Source organism: Halichoerus grypus, chromosome 14 (genome assembly GCF_964656455.1).
Source record: "Halichoerus grypus chromosome 14, mHalGry1.hap1.1, whole genome shotgun sequence".
In the NCBI taxonomy this organism is placed as follows: domain Eukaryota; kingdom Metazoa; phylum Chordata; class Mammalia; order Carnivora; family Phocidae; genus Halichoerus; species Halichoerus grypus.
Genome location: NC_135725.1, coordinates 90,244,386 through 90,263,528, shown reverse-complemented (window position 1 = coordinate 90,263,528; position 19,143 = coordinate 90,244,386). Strand labels below are relative to the sequence as shown.

General features: G+C 53.8%; 1 protein-coding gene across 8 annotated transcripts in view; it reads left to right on the top strand.

Moving 5' to 3' along the window:
• Positions 1–19,143, top strand: part of AK8 (adenylate kinase 8) — a 116,686-nt gene that overhangs the window by 51,539 nt on the left and 46,004 nt on the right. For all 8 annotated transcript variants that reach the window (XM_036107852.2, XM_036107859.2, XM_078061972.1 and 5 more), the window contains one exon: positions 2,479–2,568. In XM_036107852.2, the coding sequence (XP_035963745.2) occupies positions 2,479–2,568 (90 nt within the window). The remainder of the gene's footprint in view (positions 1–2,478; positions 2,569–19,143) is intronic.

Sequence of the window (19,143 nt, the reverse complement as noted above, 5' to 3'; positions counted from 1 at the left end):
TCATGTCCCTCCCTCTCTCTTCCTCACTCCCTCCCTCCATTTTTCCCTATCTCTCCCACTTCCCTCCCATTCTCTCTCTCTCTCTCCTTTCTTCCCTCCCTCTCTCTCTCTCTCTCTCCCTCCCTCCCTTTCTCCTTCCCTCTCTCTCTTCCTCTCTCCTTTCTGGAACTCTGATTACACATATGTGAGACTGATACTGTCCACTAGGTCCTATGGGTCTATTCTTTCTTTTCAGGCCTCCCTTAACCTTCTCTTTGCTTCAGTTTGGATACTTCCTATGGCCTGTTTTCCTGTCTTCAGATTCACGGATTGTAGCTTATCCAAGGATCTTTCCACTTAAGATACTGTATTTTCCAGTCTAGAATTTGCATCTGGTTCTTTTATATAGTTTCCATTTCTCTGCTGGGATTCCCCAACTGTTCACTCATTTTAACTATCTTTTTCTTTACAGTTTTAAACATATTTATAATAGCTGTTGTATAGTTCTCATGTGCTTGTTCTGACATCCATGTCATCTCTTGATCTGATTCTGTAGCCTGTTTTCTCTCTTTGTAGGGATCACACTTTCCTGATTGATTGATTGATTTTTGCACCTCAAGTAGTTTTTTATTATATACTAGACATTGTGGTTCCCCCATTGCTGAGAGTCTGGATTGTGTGGTTCTGCTTTAAGAATATTGAGTTAAGAGTTGAGTTCTAACAGGCAGTTAATTTGCTGCAGGATCAGCTTGATCCCATGGAGGCTGACTTTTAGTGTTTGTTCAGGTGACGCCAGAGTGTGCGTCCTCTTGGGCTCGTGGGCCCCCATACCTGGAGTCTCAGCTGACCAGGCCCCCGGCCCCGCCTCTCTCTCCAGCTGTCCGAGCACCAACATCTCCCTCCACTGTGTGCCTCCCCCTCAGCGCACAGGCTGAGTTTTTCTTTTTTTTCTCTTTCTCAGAGGGAGTTTTTCTCTGCCGGGCCTGGGTGAGGGTGGTCTCACCCACCACGTGTGCAGCTTTGCATTGACCAAAGACCCCAGTGAGTCCCCGTGAGGACTTCTGAAGCTACTTCTCTGCACAGCTCTCTTCTTTTCCAGGTTCCCCAAATCCCAGCTCTCAATCCAGTCTTTGCTGCCCGCTGTTCTGAGTTTGTCTCCCCTTCTCCTGTGCTGTGCTGTGGTTTGAAAAGTGCTTGTAGGTAGAAATCCAGGGGGCAGGTGGGACTCACTTGGGGTGTCTCCCTTCTCTCAAGGGTCACAGCCCCATGCTGTCAGCAGTCCAGTGCCTGAAAAGAGTTGTTTCACATAGTTTGGTCAGTTTTATAGCAGAAGGTACGTATGACATCTGGCCAGAAATGGAAGCAAAGTGTGGGTTTGATGTCACACAGCCATGGGTTAGAATCCCAGCTTAGCCGCCTAGTGGTTCTGTGACCTGGGACAGGTTGCTCCATCCCTTTGCATACTGAGCACAGTGCTTGGCACGTAGAAAGGTCTCAGTCACCGCTGGCCTTCATCATGCCCCCTGTTCCCTTAGTGAGTGGCACTGCCAGCCACTTCCAATGTGTTCACTGCTGACCTTCACACAGTGAGTCAAGCACATCCCCCGGAGAGGTGAGGCTTTGGTGATGGTTGTGCTCTTAAACATTCACCGTTTTCACTTAATTTTAGGAGTGGTGTTTGGTTTCTTTAATATATAAAGAAAACCCCTTGGTCTTAAAGTTAAGAAAAGCAAACCTGTGCAGTCAACCCGTCATGGAAACGTAGCCGAAACTTCCAGCTTGGGCTCTTAGCGGCTCACCGCCAAGGACAGACAGCATGGGCTGGGTTTGTGCAAGCCACCAGCACTGGTTCGCCGGTGCCCGCGTGGTGGCCACGGCTGGGGTCTGGAGACCCGATGGGGCTCACGATAGAAAGGCTCCTGTCTGCACGGGCCATACATCCGAAGACGGTTGGGGGCTACAGACCGGGCAACCCCAGCGAGCTGCCTTAGTTATGAGCGCGGCCATCTCTCCTGTAAACATAGCCGGTGTCCCATGGGGACGCCTGGCCCACGGGAAGGGCTGTGGGGACAGCGAGCTCCCCTGGTCTCTCCGGCGCAACAACGGTGTGGACACGAGCAAACGGGCGGCTCTCCCCCCGCGTCACTCCCCGGCTCCGGGCAGAGTGGCGGTCGCGATTCCGGGCTGAGCGAGTCCCTGTGGGAGGCTGTGAGGTGGCTCCTCTCCTCGTGTCCTCCCTGCACCATCCAGTTTTAATCCGTTCTCGGCCAAATGCATTCCTTTCATTCCGCACCTTCCTCCTCAGCTTCTTTTTTATTCCCCAGGTCCTTTTTGATAGTTGCTTTCACTTGGACACACAAACACACTCAGAAAAACCCTTTTATATTTTTCTCAGTGACCTTTTTTCCCCCAGCAGGTAGCACCAGGGCTTTTTTTTTTTCCTTGTTCTTCCTTCTGTTGAAAATTTAATGGGTGCCTTTCTGTTCCTCTCTCCTCCAGTCCACTGTGGGCAACTGTTGAAAGAGGCTGTAGCAGACGAGTCAAAATTCGGGGAGCTCATCCAGCCCTATTTTCAGAAGGAGATGGCAGGTAGGCCACACGTTGTTCAATGGCCACGGCCATTCGGGCTCCGGGGGGCAGATTGCGCCGGATGAGGCTCACCGGGCGCCGGGGGGCTTGGCCCCAGGGACAGTAGCTGGGAAATGGAAACTGGGCTTTCCTGTCAGCAGAGGCTCTGCCTTTGTTCCCCGGCAGGGCCCCGTCCTGAGCGGGGGGGGGGGGGGGGGGGGGGGGGGGCGGGGGGGGCGGGGGTGTAGCCATGGTGTGTTATCCCTGGAGGTTGGGGATATTTCTGTTTCTCAAGAATGTATGCTTTTCGTAACTGAGAACTCTTAAAATTGAGAGCCAGGAGAGGTCACACAGCTGCCCACGTCCTTGATCATTGGGCACACAAAATTACTGTGGGCCAGTATTCTGATTTAGGCAGAAGTCAAGAGCCAGAAAGTTCAGACAGCTTTGCAGATACCAGGGTTGAGTGGCCACTGGTCCTCAGGGGCTTGGAGGAGGGAGGCAGGGCCACATCATCCTTTCAGGCCCCTCTGTGATCTACTGTCTGAAAGAGTTCTCTGTCAACCCCAGGAAGGGCGCCCGTGAGATCATTCTAGGTCAATTTCCTGAGTCCATGAGCCATGGAGAAGGGGCTAGGCTGCTGAGGCCGCATGGCCAGTTCACATCTGAGCCCCTCTGGACGTGGCGTTTCCTCCCTGGGCAGTGCACCGCACACACCCTCATCTTCCTCTCCTGCCTAAAGCACTGTCGCTCCCCTGTGCAGTCACCAAGTCTGCTGGGAACGTGTCCTTGTGGAGAAAACCCAGAACAAAAGCTGCCCTGTAGAGACGATGCATGCCTTGATGAGGACACGCTCCCAGCAGAGGGCTTGTTGGTTGTCTTCTGCCATTTTCTGGGTAGAGCAGTTTGGGGGATGCGCCCGAGAACAGGCAGCTTACTCCTAACCCATCAGCTGAGGGCCCCCTGGGACCGTGACCTGGCTTGGCTCTCCCAAGCCCCCTTTAAGACGCTCCATTCCCCCAGCATGAGGTTCAGGTGAGGTGGGGTCAGCTCCTTTGGACACGGTGATCTGCATAGAGGCAGGTGGACGAGTGAGTCTGTTCATCCCTCCATCACGAGGGTATAAATCGAAGGCAGTAGAAGCAGGAAGCTCCAGGCAGGATTGAAAGCCAGTGCGCGCTTCGGTGCCCCCCTGTCTGGTTCGGATCCCGGAGCTGCCCCCGTGAGCCATGCAGCCCTTGTCAGAGCCTGAGGCCTCTCTGTGGTGAGATGGGGATGGGAGTCCCTAGGTTCCCGGGCAGGTTCCCACAGGGCGGGACGTGGTGCGCACACCCGGGGCCTGGGAGGCGCGCTGTCGGAGACTCCTGGTGCCCGAGCACACCCGAGCTGTCTCCTTCCCGCGATGCCACTCCCCATTCACGGGCGTGGGCGCCGCTGGTTCTTGGCACCCTAAGGAACATTTGTGGAATAAGTGGGTGAATATAATAAGTTCACAGATTTATATCATTTTAATTTTTACTGCAAAATCGTCCCCTGCACAGACTGGAGGACAATTTAACTCCCCACTAACAAGCACGTAATGGTTCAGAGAGAAAGACCGTGACCGGACAGATGAGGCCGCGCTCACGGTCGGTGGATCTCGGGCAAGGGCATGCGGGAGCTCTGGCTCTTCTTGCAGCTTTTCTGTCCTTTTGGCTTTTTTTCAAAATAAGGAGTTACCAAAAGTAAGCATTTAGGTGGTTTCCAAATTTGCACTCCCTCAGAAACACCGTAATGAGTCCCCTGGTACCTGCACAGGCTCGCGAACAGCCCTGACGCCGTAGGGTCGATGGAGCGCAGGGGGAGAGCCGTCCCTGCCTGGTGCGCCGGATGCTGTCCTCCGTGTCCCTGCCACCTCTCGTTTTATGTCGCTGCTGCAACAAACTCAGTGGTTGAAACAGCACCTGTTTGTTACCTGACCGTTCTGGAGGTCGGAAGTCCTGGCCCCCAGATGTGGGTTCCAGGTGTGCGCGCGCCCTCCGGAGGCTCTGGGGAGCGTCTGCTTCGTCGCCCCCTCCGGCTCCCAGAGCCCCTTCCTCTGTCCCCACAGTCAGCAGCACAGGGGCACCTTCAGATCCCTTGCTCCCCCGACTGCTGAAAATAAACCCCAGGGTCTTTCCAGTGGTGGGCAAGAGGTGGAACTGGTTTCTGCTTTGGGTTCTTTGGTGACTCCAAAGGAGCCTGGGGGCACCGGTCCCTGTAAAGCTGGGCTCTGCTCTCCATTGTCTCCTCTGCGCCCTGCTGTTGACTTGGCCCTCTGTGCTTCCGCACTGCCCACAAAATTAAAGACACAACAGCAACCACTACCGTATCTTCTAACAGAAGCAATAAATTCTGCCGTTTCACTAATCCCGGTCTCGCAGGGATAACAAAGAGTGCATTTACATTCATAGCCACTAACGGGGTCTCATTGTGGGCCGTGCAAGCTGCTGAGACAGCCACGGCGCGGGGCTCACACAGGAGGGTTGCCGGAGCCACCCAGGTCTGGCGGGGACCCGCTTGGCCACCATCTGAAACAGGAAGAAAATGTAAATGATTCTGACCCAGCTCGGTTTTGAAGGGAAGGTCAGACTGAACACTGAGGCTCTGCTTAGCCGACCACGGCCTTGCTTATCTGCCAGTCACTGCAGTTGGCAGCCCTGCCGAAGCCCCCTGAGGCCGAGTCCATCACCCATCTGGGCCCTGGATGCAGGTCACCTCCCTACACCCTGAGTTCTGAGCCCAGTGGGAGGCGGACCTCTCTGGGGGCATCAGATGGAAACACGGCAGGGCTGTGAGGGCACACTTGGCCTTCCTGACATGGCTTCCCAGTCCAGGCCTGGGGACTAGCCAGTGGAGACCCCTCCTCCTGATAAATGGCCACACCCTGACAGTGGGGACAGGGAGACCGGCCTCAGACCTTCCCCAGGAAGGACCCTGAGTGGAAGCAGGCATGGGGAGGGCATCCCACTCCGCTGGGGGCGAGGGCCAGCCAGCTGGAGGATGGGAGCCAGAGGGATGGGGCCAGTCCAACCAATGACTCTCCTCTCTGGGGAAGAGTGGGGCAAAGGGCAGGGGAGCAGAATTCCTCCCCCAGATGCTGCCCTGGGCTCGGAAGGTATCCCCTCCATACTGAGAGCAACAAGGCACCCCCTCCCTGCAACACTTGTAGCCCATTGGCAGAATTCCAGCAGAGCGAGATAGTGATGATCCTCCATTGTTCTTGGGGCCTGTTGGATGTCCGTCTTCAGAAGCCTAGGCGTGCTTCAGAGCTCTGCCCTGGGTGCCAGCAGCATTCCTGGGAACACGAAGAGTGCCTGGCCACTCCCCTGCATGTGTTTTCACATGTGAAATCCAGAAGGTTCAGGAGGCTCAGCTAAAGGGGCAGAGATTCTCGTCGGGGCTCAGAGGCCCCATCACCCTGGGCAGAGCTGGCCGACGCCACCCCCAGAGCATCCCTCCGTGTAGCCGCCCCAGTGCAGAAACCCACCTCACCACCCTCCCATACTGGACAGTACCCGTCTGGGTACCAGACCTCCCGCGCTGGGGACTCTGCCCGGTGCCCCTGGCTGCTGGCCTGCAAGCCAGCCCTCCTGCCCGGCTCTCACTGGGACCCTGCCATCACGGGCTGTTGCCCTCTCTCCGCTCACCTTGGAGCTGCAAGCCCCAGAGACGCGCAGCTTTGTGATGGTGGTGCATCTCGGCCACCCTCGTGGTCACCGTCACCACCATCGCCAGCGCAGCAGAATAGATCCAGATGTCATCTTTCCCCCCAACGAGCCACTTCCTCTTAGTCCCCCCTGCAGGGCCTCATGATGTTATGTCCCAGTCGCAACCTCTGCAGACTGAGTTATGTTCTCTTCCATCCTCACAGGTGCTGCCAACACCTCCTTCTTTGGAATCAGCAGCAAAATTAATAACTGTTGTTTTCCCATCTTTCCACATTTACTGGGCAGAGGGCTCCAGGGCCCATCATAGCCCATCCTAAATCTCTTGATCCTAGGCTCTTGGCGACCGCACCGTGGACAGAGGTTGGGGAGATGCTTCCTCTGTGTCCCGGACTTTGAAATATATAGGTCTGACCTCCTAAACTCATCCCGACTCTAGCTGCAGTGAACAGAACAAATTTATTCCCCAGGGTTCTGCACGCCGTGTTCTTTATGCAGGCAACCTCCATTACAGGCAACGGGAGTTTGGGCTGCGCACGACACACAGGGCTGGGCCTTAAATCATGCGGGCTTAGCTGCCGGGAAGCTCCTGTCACTTTCACGTGGGTACGAAACAAGTAAAAAGTCTTTCAGTCTTTGCCCTAAATGTGCGAGAGTTCACCTTGACCCAACCGCATTGTTGGGATTGTCAGGTCAGGGGACCACCAGTGCGGGCGCGTCCCCAGTGGAGGCATTTGAGGCAGCCTCTAGGAGGCTCTCCAGGAGAGGCACAGAGAGCTGTCCCTTCCAACACCTGCCCGCCGGCCTGTCGGCCAAATTACAGCGGGCTCCTAAGTCCCGTCACCTCTGTCACCAACCCACCGGGCCGGCACCCCCAGCAGCTAAAGCGGTTCAGTTACCCGAAGGCCCAAACTCCTTGGTGCACACGCCAGGTGTATACGGACTTCCAGGTAAGAAAACAGCTGTTTAATTGGCGTAATAACTTTCCCCGAAGAGTGCCGGTCCCTATGCAGCGGAAAAGTAACAGGGAAGACAGATCATTAGCAAGTGTTCCCTGTGCCCCCTCCCGCACGCCCTCCTCTTTCCTAAACACCGCTGTCTGGAGAGGCTCCCTCCTGGCCTGAGCGAACCCGAGCGGTGGCGGGAGATTTGGGGGGCAATTCGAGGCTCATTTGCACCCTTTCCAGCCACGAGCCCTCGCCACAGCAAACGCAGCCCCCATAACACACACCAGCCACACTGGCCCCAAATTGGCATGATCACGAGCGTTTCCGGAGCCTTCCACGCGTCTGCCTCCCAGGGGCCGAGGATCAGAGGTCCGCCGAGCTGCCTGCCGTCCTTTTTAGGGGGAATTAATATTCTCAGCACTAAATGCACACTAAAGATTCGACAATAGACCAGCTTTTCTCTTTTGTTACAAACTTGCAAGGAGTTGCCGAGTTGAAAGACAAAGTAAATCTTCCCGTCTGAGTCGGTAAGCGGCACCGGATTGCTTGTTTTGCTCGGCGCAGCCTGGGCGGGCGGCGGGCGGAGGCGGGACCCCGAGGGACCTCTGCCCGGATGCAGCAGGGCTTTGCGCGCCGCGTGTTTGTACCGGCTCAAGACAGTGCGCGGCTCTCTAAATAATTTACCAGTTGATTAATAGACTCACAGGGGTATAATTAGAAGAGGAAGAGACGGTGGGTACAGTAACCGGTACAGTGCTTGGGGGAACAGGAGCCTTTATTTTTTTAAAGAAACTTTCTAGGGTGCTGGGCGTTTGAAGACAAGTTGGGAAGAGCTCAGTGCCTCATCTCTTTTGAAGTGGAAATAGGACAGTTTGAATCCGTCGAGTTTAATTTTTCACAAGCTTTAGGGGCCCCGCAGTGCAACTCCCTTTTTATTATTGAAAAAAAAACTCTACATTTTTCTTTCATTTTTCTACACACACACATACACACACGCACACACACACACACGCGTGCATGCATGCGGTCCAGGCAGTAAGTAATAAACACATTAATTTACTCTTTTATTCAGCGTGTATTTTATTCGCTTCGCCTCCCCCGGATGTGGACCCGCGTGTCCCTGCGGCACCCCCACCCAGAGCTCTCCCGCACGGGGCGGGGGGGGCTGCCTATAGGTTGATTAATGGGCGCCCAGTGTAATTTATGCATTTTAAAGGAACCCTCACCTCGGTCTGACAATGCTTTTGAAGTAGCTCCTTTTTTCAAGTCAAACTTTTGACTTCTCCGCTGGGACTGCTACAAAGATTTCCTTATGGAAACTAGGTAGGAGCCTTTTTCAGCCTGAGAGGAAGCCACGGCTGAGAGAGCGCAACAGACCAGCAAGTCTCAGAGTGGCGGTGGCATTCAGAGGCCAGAGGGCCCGTTGGTGCGGACGGTTCCAGAAAGGGGGTCAGCGCTCCTGTTTACCAATAGGTTCGTGCCCCCAGAGCTTCCGGCTCCTTGTTTTTTCAAACTAGATTTTCGTCGCAGAAGGGTGCATTGGCTCTCTACGTTATTAAAACGAAGTTCTGCCAGGGTGTCATCAAAAGGTTTGTCATTGAGAGGTTGAAAAGCTTTTTGTTCAATGGCCAGTCCAGTGGGGAAACTAAGGCAGCGAGGGGCTCCCCACTCACTCACGCATCCTTTCAGCGAAACCTCTCTCCCCACCAAGGGTGGGGCTTGTCCAGCGCCGTTCCTACCACCCACCTGTGTCACCAGAGAAACAGCCACAGATGTTTTTGCTGGGCTGAGTGTTCATCCAGTGCCCGCTATGTGCTGGGCATCCAGATTACAAAATGCAATGAAACAAAACCCAGACATTTCTGCGAAGTCTAAGGTGAGCCCAGAGGTGCATGGTGTCCTTCTCACGCTGACTAGAGCTTCTGGAAGTGTTTCCCCTCCACGGGCAGCCCCGGTGGCTTCCAACCCACTCAGCTGTGAAATCGTCTGCGACAGGCCAGGCCCTGAGGCCCCAGCCTTCTCCAGCCAGGAGGTCTCCCAGTGCAGCCGTCTGGGCGGCTGCTCCCCCCCTGCTCCCCCCTCACCCAGAGGCAGGTGCAGCTAGAGACCCCTTTCCCTCTCGGAATGTGCTCGATGGGGAGCTGACACCAGCTTCTTTCTCCTCGGGTGGAGTGGGGCCTGAGGCGTCCAGGGGGAGGCTGCCCCGGTGACCTTCTGTGGGTCCTACACTTAGGACAGTCACCACGTCCCCCAAACAGATCGGGGACATGAGACTTGCTGGGGTTTGTCAGCCAGAAGGCAGGCTGAGGTGTCCCCACAGGGAGCGTGGCACCGCTGTGATAGATGAGGGAAGCGCCAGGCCCACACCTTCAGCCCTGCACCTGTCTACCTGCTGTGCTGGGAAGGGGGCGGAAGGGTGGTGGGTACAGAGGGGATTGGTGGGGCGGGGGCAGAGGGGTGGGAGGTGAGAGGTGACGGAAGAGTATGGAGTCTAAAGGAAAGTGCCCGTGGCCACCTGTTCTGTCCCCACCTGCTGTCCTAGAGGGTCCAGGGGAGGCAGCAGGGGAGGGGAGAGACGCCTTTCTCCTCACTTCCTACCTCAGACCTTGAGTGCATATCCGATTTAGCCCCTGTGATCTTGACTGCCAGAACTCTGGTCTCACGCCCCTGCCTTCTGGTCATGCCTGGGTGATGGGGAGGTAAGATGGCCCTCACCTACCCCAGTGTCTGTCCCCCAGCACCTCACACTGTGTGTTTTTGCTCAGGCTCTGTCTGCCCGGACAGTGGTTTGCTCCTGAGTCCCCAGTGCCAGCATAGTAGGAGCTCAGCTAACGTTTATGAATGAATGAATGAATGAACAAATGAACGAATGAATGAATGAGGGAGCACACAGCAATTGACCCTGGATGGCATGGTGCCCAGAAACTTCTCTTCCTGCATTTCCATTTAGGTGAGACCCCATTCGTCTGCAGGAACAAAGGGGAGAGCAGGTGACAGAAGGCAGCCGGCAAGCTGACCGGCTTCCAGAAAGGTGGTCCACCACGGCCCCTCCCAGATGGTCAGGGGAGCCGCCTCGGGTTCAGGCTCGGGACTCCCACCACTTGATTCCAGTTCAGACTCTGCGGCTTCCCGGCTGCGTGAACTTGGACAAGCCACTCAGAGCCACGGTGCCCTCATCGGTAGGGGGAGCTTTCCACAGCATCAAAGCCGTGGGTTTGCTGCCTGTGTGAAATGAACTTGCGTCTCTGCTGGATACTTACTACTAATGATGATAGCTAATCAGTATTCATATCAATAGTGGTAGTAGTGATGGCAGTGGTAGTAGGAGCAAGATCCGTGGCTACACACGTCTGTCTCTTGGTGGGTTTTGGGTATTCTTTGGGCACCAGGACCTGGTGAAGGCCCAGCTGGCCATACCTCTGGTGCTCCAGTTACCTATTGGCAGCTGCCCGACAATTTAATGGCATAAAATGATGACTTTTATTGTGCTTTTGATTTCGTGGATGAGGATTTCAGGCAGGGCTTGACTCCACTTGGTGCTGACTTGGACCTCCGTTGGCGTGGCTTGACTGGCTGCAGCTGACCGGGCTGGGTCTCAGCTCTGGTGTCAGCTTGGTTCCTTGGTTCTGCTCCCTGCACCTGCTGGAGCTGGTATGTCCAAGGCAGATTCCTCAGTCCCGTGCCTGGTGCCTGGAATGGGACCCTTGGAGCAGCTGGGGCTGGTCAGGCATCTGTCTCCACGCAGCCTCTTCACGCAGCCAGCCTCGGCTTCCTCACAGCATGGCGGCCTTCGGTTGGTCAGCCCTCGTATGTGCTGACTGGCTTCTCCTGGAACGAGCATCCCAGGGAGTCCAGGGTAGGGGTGGAGGGTGGGGTAAGCTACGGGGCTTCTTATGACCCAGCCTTAGAGGTCTCAGAATGAGTTTCCACCTGATTCTGTTCATCAGGCTAGTCAATAAGACCAGCCCAAGTTCAAGAGGAGAGTATTAGAGCCTACCTCTCAATGGGAGGAGTGGGCATCCCTAGTCTGCCACACTCGGGGAGGCTTGAGGTGAGCATTGTGGCTTGTCAGGATTGGCCGCCTCTTGGGACTATGTGCAGTAGACAGCCTTCTAGATCCTCAGGAGCTGGGTGGTAGCGTGTCTTCCCATGCCACGTAGGGGCTTGCAGATAGCTCAGAGAACTTAGAGTCCCATTCTGTTTTCAAGAGGAAGAAACCCCAGTTGGGAGGTAAAGCGACTCACCCAAGGGCACACTGCGAGAGAAACACAGAGTGGAGGGCAGAATCCGCACTGCTCTTTCCCCTGAGAGGCAGGTAGAGAGCACAGAGACTGAGCAAATGTCCTAGCTTTAGCAAGATTGCCTGGGTTTAAATCTGGGCTCCTTCAGCTATTAGCTGCGTGGCCTTGGGCAAGTTACTACTTCTCTCTGGGCTTCAGTTTGCTAATCTGTGAAATGGGGCTATTAGGAAGATCACATGAATTAGTACTTATATTCGAACAAATACGTGCTTAGGACAGAGCCAAGCTCACATGCTTGTTAGTTAATGTGCCGCTATATCTTTTCCATCCCAGAAAAACAGGTTCACAGTGTGCCTAAGTGAGCATTTTCTAAAAGTCCTATTAATTTGCTAAGTGAAGCACCATTTATTTATAGAGGAATGTCTATTTTTAAATGGTCTTTTTTTTCCTCATGTACAACTTCAGTAGACAAACTGAGTGTGCACTGCGGGAGGCTCTGCCTCTCAGCCAGGATGCACCCGTGGGGTGTGAGCACCCCCATCTTGCCTTTGCTTTGCGCCCAAGTAGGCAGAGAGGGGAGTGATAGAAAGTGATAGAAAGGGGGGCAGCCATCCTTCGAGGGATGAGCAGTGTGCAATATCCTCCTAATTGGTAAGAGCCCCAGGGCTAATGTAGTTCTCCGGACCTGAAAAAAAAAATCCAATATTAAAAAATCTGTTATTTCCTGGCATCAGTGTCTGCCAAGAACTTTAAATGCTGTTGTTAAGCAGTGTAGATGTTAGGATATGGACTTCGGGAACATAAAGAGTCTTAGATGTCTGTTCCATCTTGTGCCCACCAAGACAAGAGATTGTCCGGAGCAAGTGACCTGTGTTTACCAAGGAGGCAAACTATCCGCTGGGCCTGCTCCCCGCTGAAGACTTGCAGGGTGTGAACAATTCGAACAATCCGGTTTCTCCTCATTTCCCCGTGCAGGGTTTAGAGAGGTCCTGTTTATCATTTTAAGTGCTCACTTTGGGCGCAGCTTCCAGGATCGGCCAGCAGGTGGCAGTAAATAATAAACAAATGGCATCACTAACGGACAACCTGGCCCGGGTCCTGGTGGGGTTGGCGCTGCCGGTCTTTCTCAGAGGCTCTGATTTTCCGTGTGGCGGTGGCAGCAAGGGGGGCTTGCAGGCCTCGGCCGCCAGGAATCAGTACCGTGGATGGGGGGTAAAGGTCACCCGGAAATGGTAGTTTAGTTTTGCTGAATTACAGTGATAGTAATTTGGGGCTTTAGAGGGACTAGAGGGACCCACGTCCTGGGCCAAGAAATGGGTGTGGGGGGTGGGAGCCTCGTTTCTTTCAAGCCTTCGTATGAGCTGGAAACGAAAACCAGAAACAAACGCAGCCCTTTCTCCTTCACAGTCCTGGTCCTTTCCAAGACCTCCCCCCTCCACCTGCCCCCTTCGGCAGCTAGCAGGAGGCAGGAGCTGTGTTGGGATGTCGGGAAGGGGGAAGAGAAGCACATTCTGAGTCTTCAATGAATGCTGACGGCTGAATGTCACCTTCACCTCGATTTCAAGGGGGGGTGGTTTGAAGAGGGAAAGAAGCTACGGGGTGGTTGTGGGGTGTGTTTGTAGGCCAGGGTGGGTGGTGTGTCATGTACCGGGTGTAGACAGGTGTGGGGTACAGGGTGTACGTGCTGGGCATGGAGTACCTGTAGGTGTGTGTGGAAACGTGCGTGTAACGGGGTGTGTGTATCTAGTGTGGGTGTGGGCGTGTCCTAGGTGTGGGGCCGTGCAGGAGCGTTGTAGGTGAGTACATGGGTAGGAGAGTGTGCGTGCCTCTGTAGGTGTATGTGTGTAGGGTGCATGTAGGCGTGTGTGTGGTAGACAGAAGTGGGTCTCTGAGCGTGGGTGTGTGTGTCTGCAGCGTGTAGGGTGAGTGATGAGGCGCTCAGCTCTTCCTGCCCTGGTGGCAGGGAGGGTAAAGAGCTTCTTCTGGGCATATCCATCAATCTCAGGTCTTTTTTCCTTATAAGCCCTGACTGAGGGAGCAACTTTCTTTTCTCCACTTTTTGCCCTGGCCTTTTAGGGTCACCTCCAGCAGCCCTGGCCCCCTCGTGCCCTCTCCTCCAGCCGAGTCCCAGGTCCAGGCCCTCACCGGCCAGCGAGTGCAGGAATGCAAGGACGCGGACAGCAGGGGGCAGTGTGGCGCAGCAGGAGGGCGCCTACCTAGCAGGGCCTGGAGCCAGTCCCTTCTGCCCCTGCTCGGCTCCAGTTTCCCCTGGAAAATCTCTGCCCAGGCCCTCCCTGACTCCCACTCAGCAGCTCTCTGAGGATGACAGACGTCAGACCCCCAGCCGGGGAAGGAGTCCATCCTTCCGGGCATCTCATGGGCGCCCCTCCTCAATTGCCACTTTCTCCTGTCCGGATTGATGTGCAAGAGGGAGCTTGACTGGGCTGGGTTTTTAACAACAATGCCTTCCTTTCAAGACAGAGGGTGGGCCCAGTGTCCTGAGTAGAGTGGTGGGGGACCGGTAGGACCCGTGCGGGGCCGGGGAGCCGCTCATCTGGGCCCGTGGCTCCCCATCAACCCCGTGCCAAGCACACATAGCCGGCAGGGAATACATGGATTGAGATTTTAATAACCTCGAGGTCAGTGTGAGAGCTGCCATCTTTTATGGAAGATCTTCAGAAAAAAAAACACACCCTGAAACCATGTGATGTGGCCTTATGAAATAATGGGATATTCATATGTTGCACTTTGCTAAATTTAGGGTTGACAGGACCTTCTGGAGAGGTAGCCCTCGGCAGTAGCTTATAGGCAGGGTGAGATGTTAACTGTCAAGCCCAGAAATCAAGCCTGAGGCGCCTCCCTCAGTGGAGAAAGACTTTAGACCACACTGAAAATCTCTGTCTGAGACGAGGATAAAGGGTAAATGGACCGCATTATCAAGGAGACTTTAAACTTTCAGCAGAACACAGCCAGCGAGATCTGTTCTGAAAAGCTGCATTTTTGCTGAACCAGCTGGTCAGGCCTTGAGGGTTTGGGAAAATGAGTCGATAGCCTTCAGGAAAAGAAAGGCGGCAGCGAAACAAAGGTCGGGGGCCCTGGGGCGCAGGGGTGGGCCCGGGAAAGGCTCTGGAGGCGGTGTGTGCGGGCTTCCCCCTCCCCCTCCCCCCCCCCCCCCCCCCGGCCCCAAGGCACCCTGGGCCTGCCCAGCCCAGCCACGGGAGGCTGCTTAGGTAGAGGGAGGCCGGAGGCCTGGGAGGCAGTGTCCAGAGGCGGCCGTGTTTTGTTTCATCTGCTGGCTGCGTTTCCCAGCCCCCGCTGGGGGAGTACCATGGTCATCTCTGCAGAGGACACCCTTAGTGTTATGCAGATCTGTCCACACTGGGACCCTCTGAAAGCTCCTCCGGACTGACGGATGGACGGAGCCTACCGGCCTTGTGGGAGACGGGGGTCTGAGCAACATTCCCGGATTACCCGAGAAGGGCTGATCTGGCAAATAGCCTGCTGCTGCGGTCCTTCTGGGCAGAGCCTCTAGGGAGCTGGTGTAGTAATGGGGGGCAGGCTCCCTCCAGCACCCTGGTCCCCCCAAAGCGAGAGCCACTAATGGGGGCATGTATGGCCTTCCGGGGAGATTGCATCCTTTGTCCCCTTCAGACAGTCTTTCACAGTGGCCATTCCAACCTCCTGTAGGCATTTAAATAATTTTCTTTAAACAAAACCCCGCTTTTTAAATGGAAGCCTTTAAACATGCATGAAAAGTAGAGAATAAAAAAGGAAGATGCAGGGACCCATCCCAGTCCCATGAACCCACCCAAGCTCGTGCCACCTTGTTGTGTCTGAACCCCCCTGGAAGGCCGCCCTCCACGTCCCCCAACAGGATTTTATTCTGAAATCGCCCAGACACCAGCTCACCTTCTTGGGACTGCCTGCTTGATCTGTGGGTGGGTCATGCTGTAGCCCAAAGGGGTGGCTGAGAGCCGGCTGTGGTGGTCTGCCCTTGCCTTGGGACCTGGTTCTGTGCTCTGAAGGACAATCCCTCATTCCACAGCAAACACGGAAGGGACCGAAGAGCCTTCTGGTTTTGGAAATGGTACCACTCACTCACTGCTGCGATCGTCATCCGTTCATCTATTCATTCCACTCACTGCTGCGATCGTCATCCGTTCATCTATTCATTCCACTCACTCCTGCGATCGTCATCCGTTCATCTATTCATTCCACTCACTCCTGCGATCGTCATCCGTTCATCTATTCATTCCACTCACTCCTGCGATCGTCATCCGTTCATCTATTCATTCGGAGTTTACTAAGTACCTGCCATGTGCTGGCACAGTGCCTGACTTTATTCATTTTTTAAATTTTATTTTATTTTATTTAAATTCAATTAACGTATAGTGTATTGTTAGTTCCAGGGGTAGAGTTCAGTGACTCATCAGTTGCATGTAACACCCAGTGCTCATCGCGTCATGGGCCGTCCTTCATGCCCGTCGCCCAGTGACCCCAGCCCCACCCTCCCCTCCAGCCACCCTCAGCTTGTTTCCCATGACTAAGAGTCTCTTACGGTTTGTCTCCCTCTCTGATTTCGTCTTATATTATTTTTCCTTCCCTTCCCCTATGCTCGTCTGTTTCGTTTCTTAAATTACACATGTGAGTGAGATCATATGATAATTCTTTCTCTGATTGACTTATTTTGCTTAGCATAGTACTCCCTAGTTCCATTCACGTGGGTACAAATGGTAAGATTTCATTTTTTGATGGCTGTGTAATATTCCATTGTATATATACCACATCTTCTTTATCCATTCATCTGTTGATGGACATCTTGACTCTTTCCACAGTTTGGCTATTGTGGACATTGCTGCTATAAACATTGGGGTGCAGGCACCCCTTCAGATCACCACATTGTATCTTTGGGGTAAATACCCAGTAGTGTAATTGCTGGATCATAGGGTAGCTCTATTTTTAACTTTTTGAGGACCCTCCACACTGTTTTCCAGAGTGGCTGCACCAGCTTGCATTCCCACCAGCAGTGTAAGAGGGCTCCCCTTTCTCCACCGTGCCTGACTTTACTGGGGTCCCTGCTCTCAGGGGGTGGGGTGAAGGGGGGGACATAGACAGCAAAAAAATAGGCACCAATAATTAGCGGTTTGAAATTATGGTGAGCCCTTCTGAGAAGTGCTGACTTGAGGGTCTGTGTTTCCCTGACTCCTGAAAAGAGGGGCTCAGTCGTAATCAGTGTACATTCCCCCTTCTTCCCGGAAATGCGTGTCTTCCCCTCCTTGGAGCTCTCAGCACTTCCTGCGTCTCCCGAGTCCTCTGCCTTTCCAGCTGGGCCAAAACAAATATTGGCCAAATCCAGCCCTCACCCTCACACAACTGAGGCCTTAACCATCCAGGGTATCACCGGTCAGCAAGCTCATTGACCCAAGACTGGCTTGGGTCCCTGCCTCTCTGGCCTCCAGGGTCCTGAGCTCTGTGAGAGATCGGGTCTGATTCATAGGGTGTAAGAGGGGCCTCTCCACTCTTGTGTGGAGTGTGTGTGTGCTGTGTGTACACGTGTCTGTGTATATTTAAATTAGACCATATCATACACACAGTATGCTGACTTGCTCTTTCCCCTGATCTTCTGTCAGAGGCCTCTTTCCAAGTCAGTATGCGTAAAATGGTTTGTTGAAGGGTGCATCGTATCCCATTGCACAGACGTACCATCCTTTATTTAACCTGCCTCCTGCTGACGGACATTGTACATTGTTTCTGATCATCACCACTGAAAGTGACACTGAGATGGACATCTTCGTGCGCATGCCTCTTCCTGTCTGTGCTATTAGATCTTAGGTGTGAGTTCTTATAAATGCGACTGCTGGGTCGAAAGGCATGTACATTTTAAATTTCTTTAAAAAATTTTTTTAAAGATTTTATTTATTCATTTATTTAGAGAGAGAATGTGAGTTGGGGGGAGAGGCAGAGGGAGAGAGAGAATCTCAAGCAGACTCTGCGCCCAACACGGGGCTTGATCTCACGACCCTGAGATCATGACCTGAGCTGAAATCGAGAGTCAGACACTCAACTGACTGAGCCACCCAGGTGCCCTTACGTTTTAACTTTTAATGCAAATTGGGAAATTCCCTCTAGAAATCTTTGCAAACTACCCCCCCGCCGCCACCAACCCCCACAAAAAGTCTCCTTGTGTTTCCATCTGGTCTTCCATTCTTCCCTCCAGTCACGTTTCTCTCCAGTGGAGGTCTCTTAAGCCAAGGCCTTTTTAGGTCTCGGTTTCTCAACTTTGAAATGAGAGAGGTCAAGGGGATGACCTTCCAGGGCCTTCCCTCTGTGAATCTCCAGGGCTCTGAGCCTTACAAGCAGCCCCCTGTTGCCCCGAGCAGGCTGCAGGTCAGCAGCTCAGGCCTCCCTGGAGCGCAGCTTGCTTTCCAATAGGGCCTGACTGTTGGAGAAACAAATATTGGCCCAATCCAGCCCTCACCCCAACACAACTGAGGCCTTAATCACCCAGGGTATCACTGGTCGGCAAGCTCATTACCTAGGGGACGTCCTTCTCCACAGGCAAGCCCATTTAAAACCTACAGCACTCTCCTAAAGTCAGATTTAAGCTCAGGTGTTGGATTTTTGAAATTTAATCTGAAAAGTTTGAAATTTAAGGGTCACATATTTTTGCCAGAGGCTTCATCCTAGCCATCTGATGGGAATCTGGATAAACTTTAGGAAGGGACTAAAAGCATAACTCCCCACCCCACCCCACCCCAGAGGAAGACCTCTAATGGATCTGGCATCTTTAAGGAGTCCATCTACTGGCCTCACAATAGCCAGTGAGGCAGGTGTCACAGAGGACACCGAGGTTCAGGGAGGTCGACTGCTGCCAAGCAGAGTCCACTGAACCGCCAGGCTCTCAGCTCACACTTGCTCTGAGAAAGGAATCCAGGGGAACTAAGTGGTGAGTTTTCTGGGTTTCATTCTAAGGACTGCCTGTAAAAGCAGCCGTATCACAGATCCTTCTGTAGCCCCCTCGCCTGCCCAGAGCATGCCCACCCACCTTCCCAGTTTGCAGAAGAGACTGAAGTTCAGAGTGTCAGAGCGGGTTGGGGCAGAACCAGGACTGGGAGGGAGGCAGGAGTCAGAGACTGCAGGGGCTCCTGGCCACGGGGAGGGTGACTGCTCATATTCTCCCAGCACTGGGGAGTCCCAGCAGGTGTAAGAGGGGAAGAGACAGGATCAGCTGCATCCACTTCTCGCTCATGTTAGGGAGCCAGATGTTCTCATTAGAGCAAAAGCCCTTTTTTGCTCTTTCCTCGAGACTGGTGAAGAAAAGCTGAAAAATGTGAGAAAGAACAAATTCAGGGAAATGGGACTCGCTCAGAATAAAGTTGATGGTCTTTGGTGACGAGGGGTAAGCAGCGCATCATGGCCATGGAGGAAGGCAGCTGTTTCTGCAGCTCTTACCCCTGTGTTCACGTGGCTGTGGCCTGGGGACCTTTGGGAAGGTTTCAGACGTGTGTACCAGAGCCACTTGCCCAGCCCGTGGGTGGCTGGTAGGAGGGGGACAGGGCCTCTCCAGAGAAGCCGTCGAACACCCTCATTGCAACTCTAGGAAACCAGCTTGTCGGGGCCACATCCATAGCAAACACTGGTAATATTTACCAAGTATTTCTTGAAAAATGAGTGCAAAGTGCAGGAAATGCAGTGCAAATTGCTAAAACGCAGTACATCAGC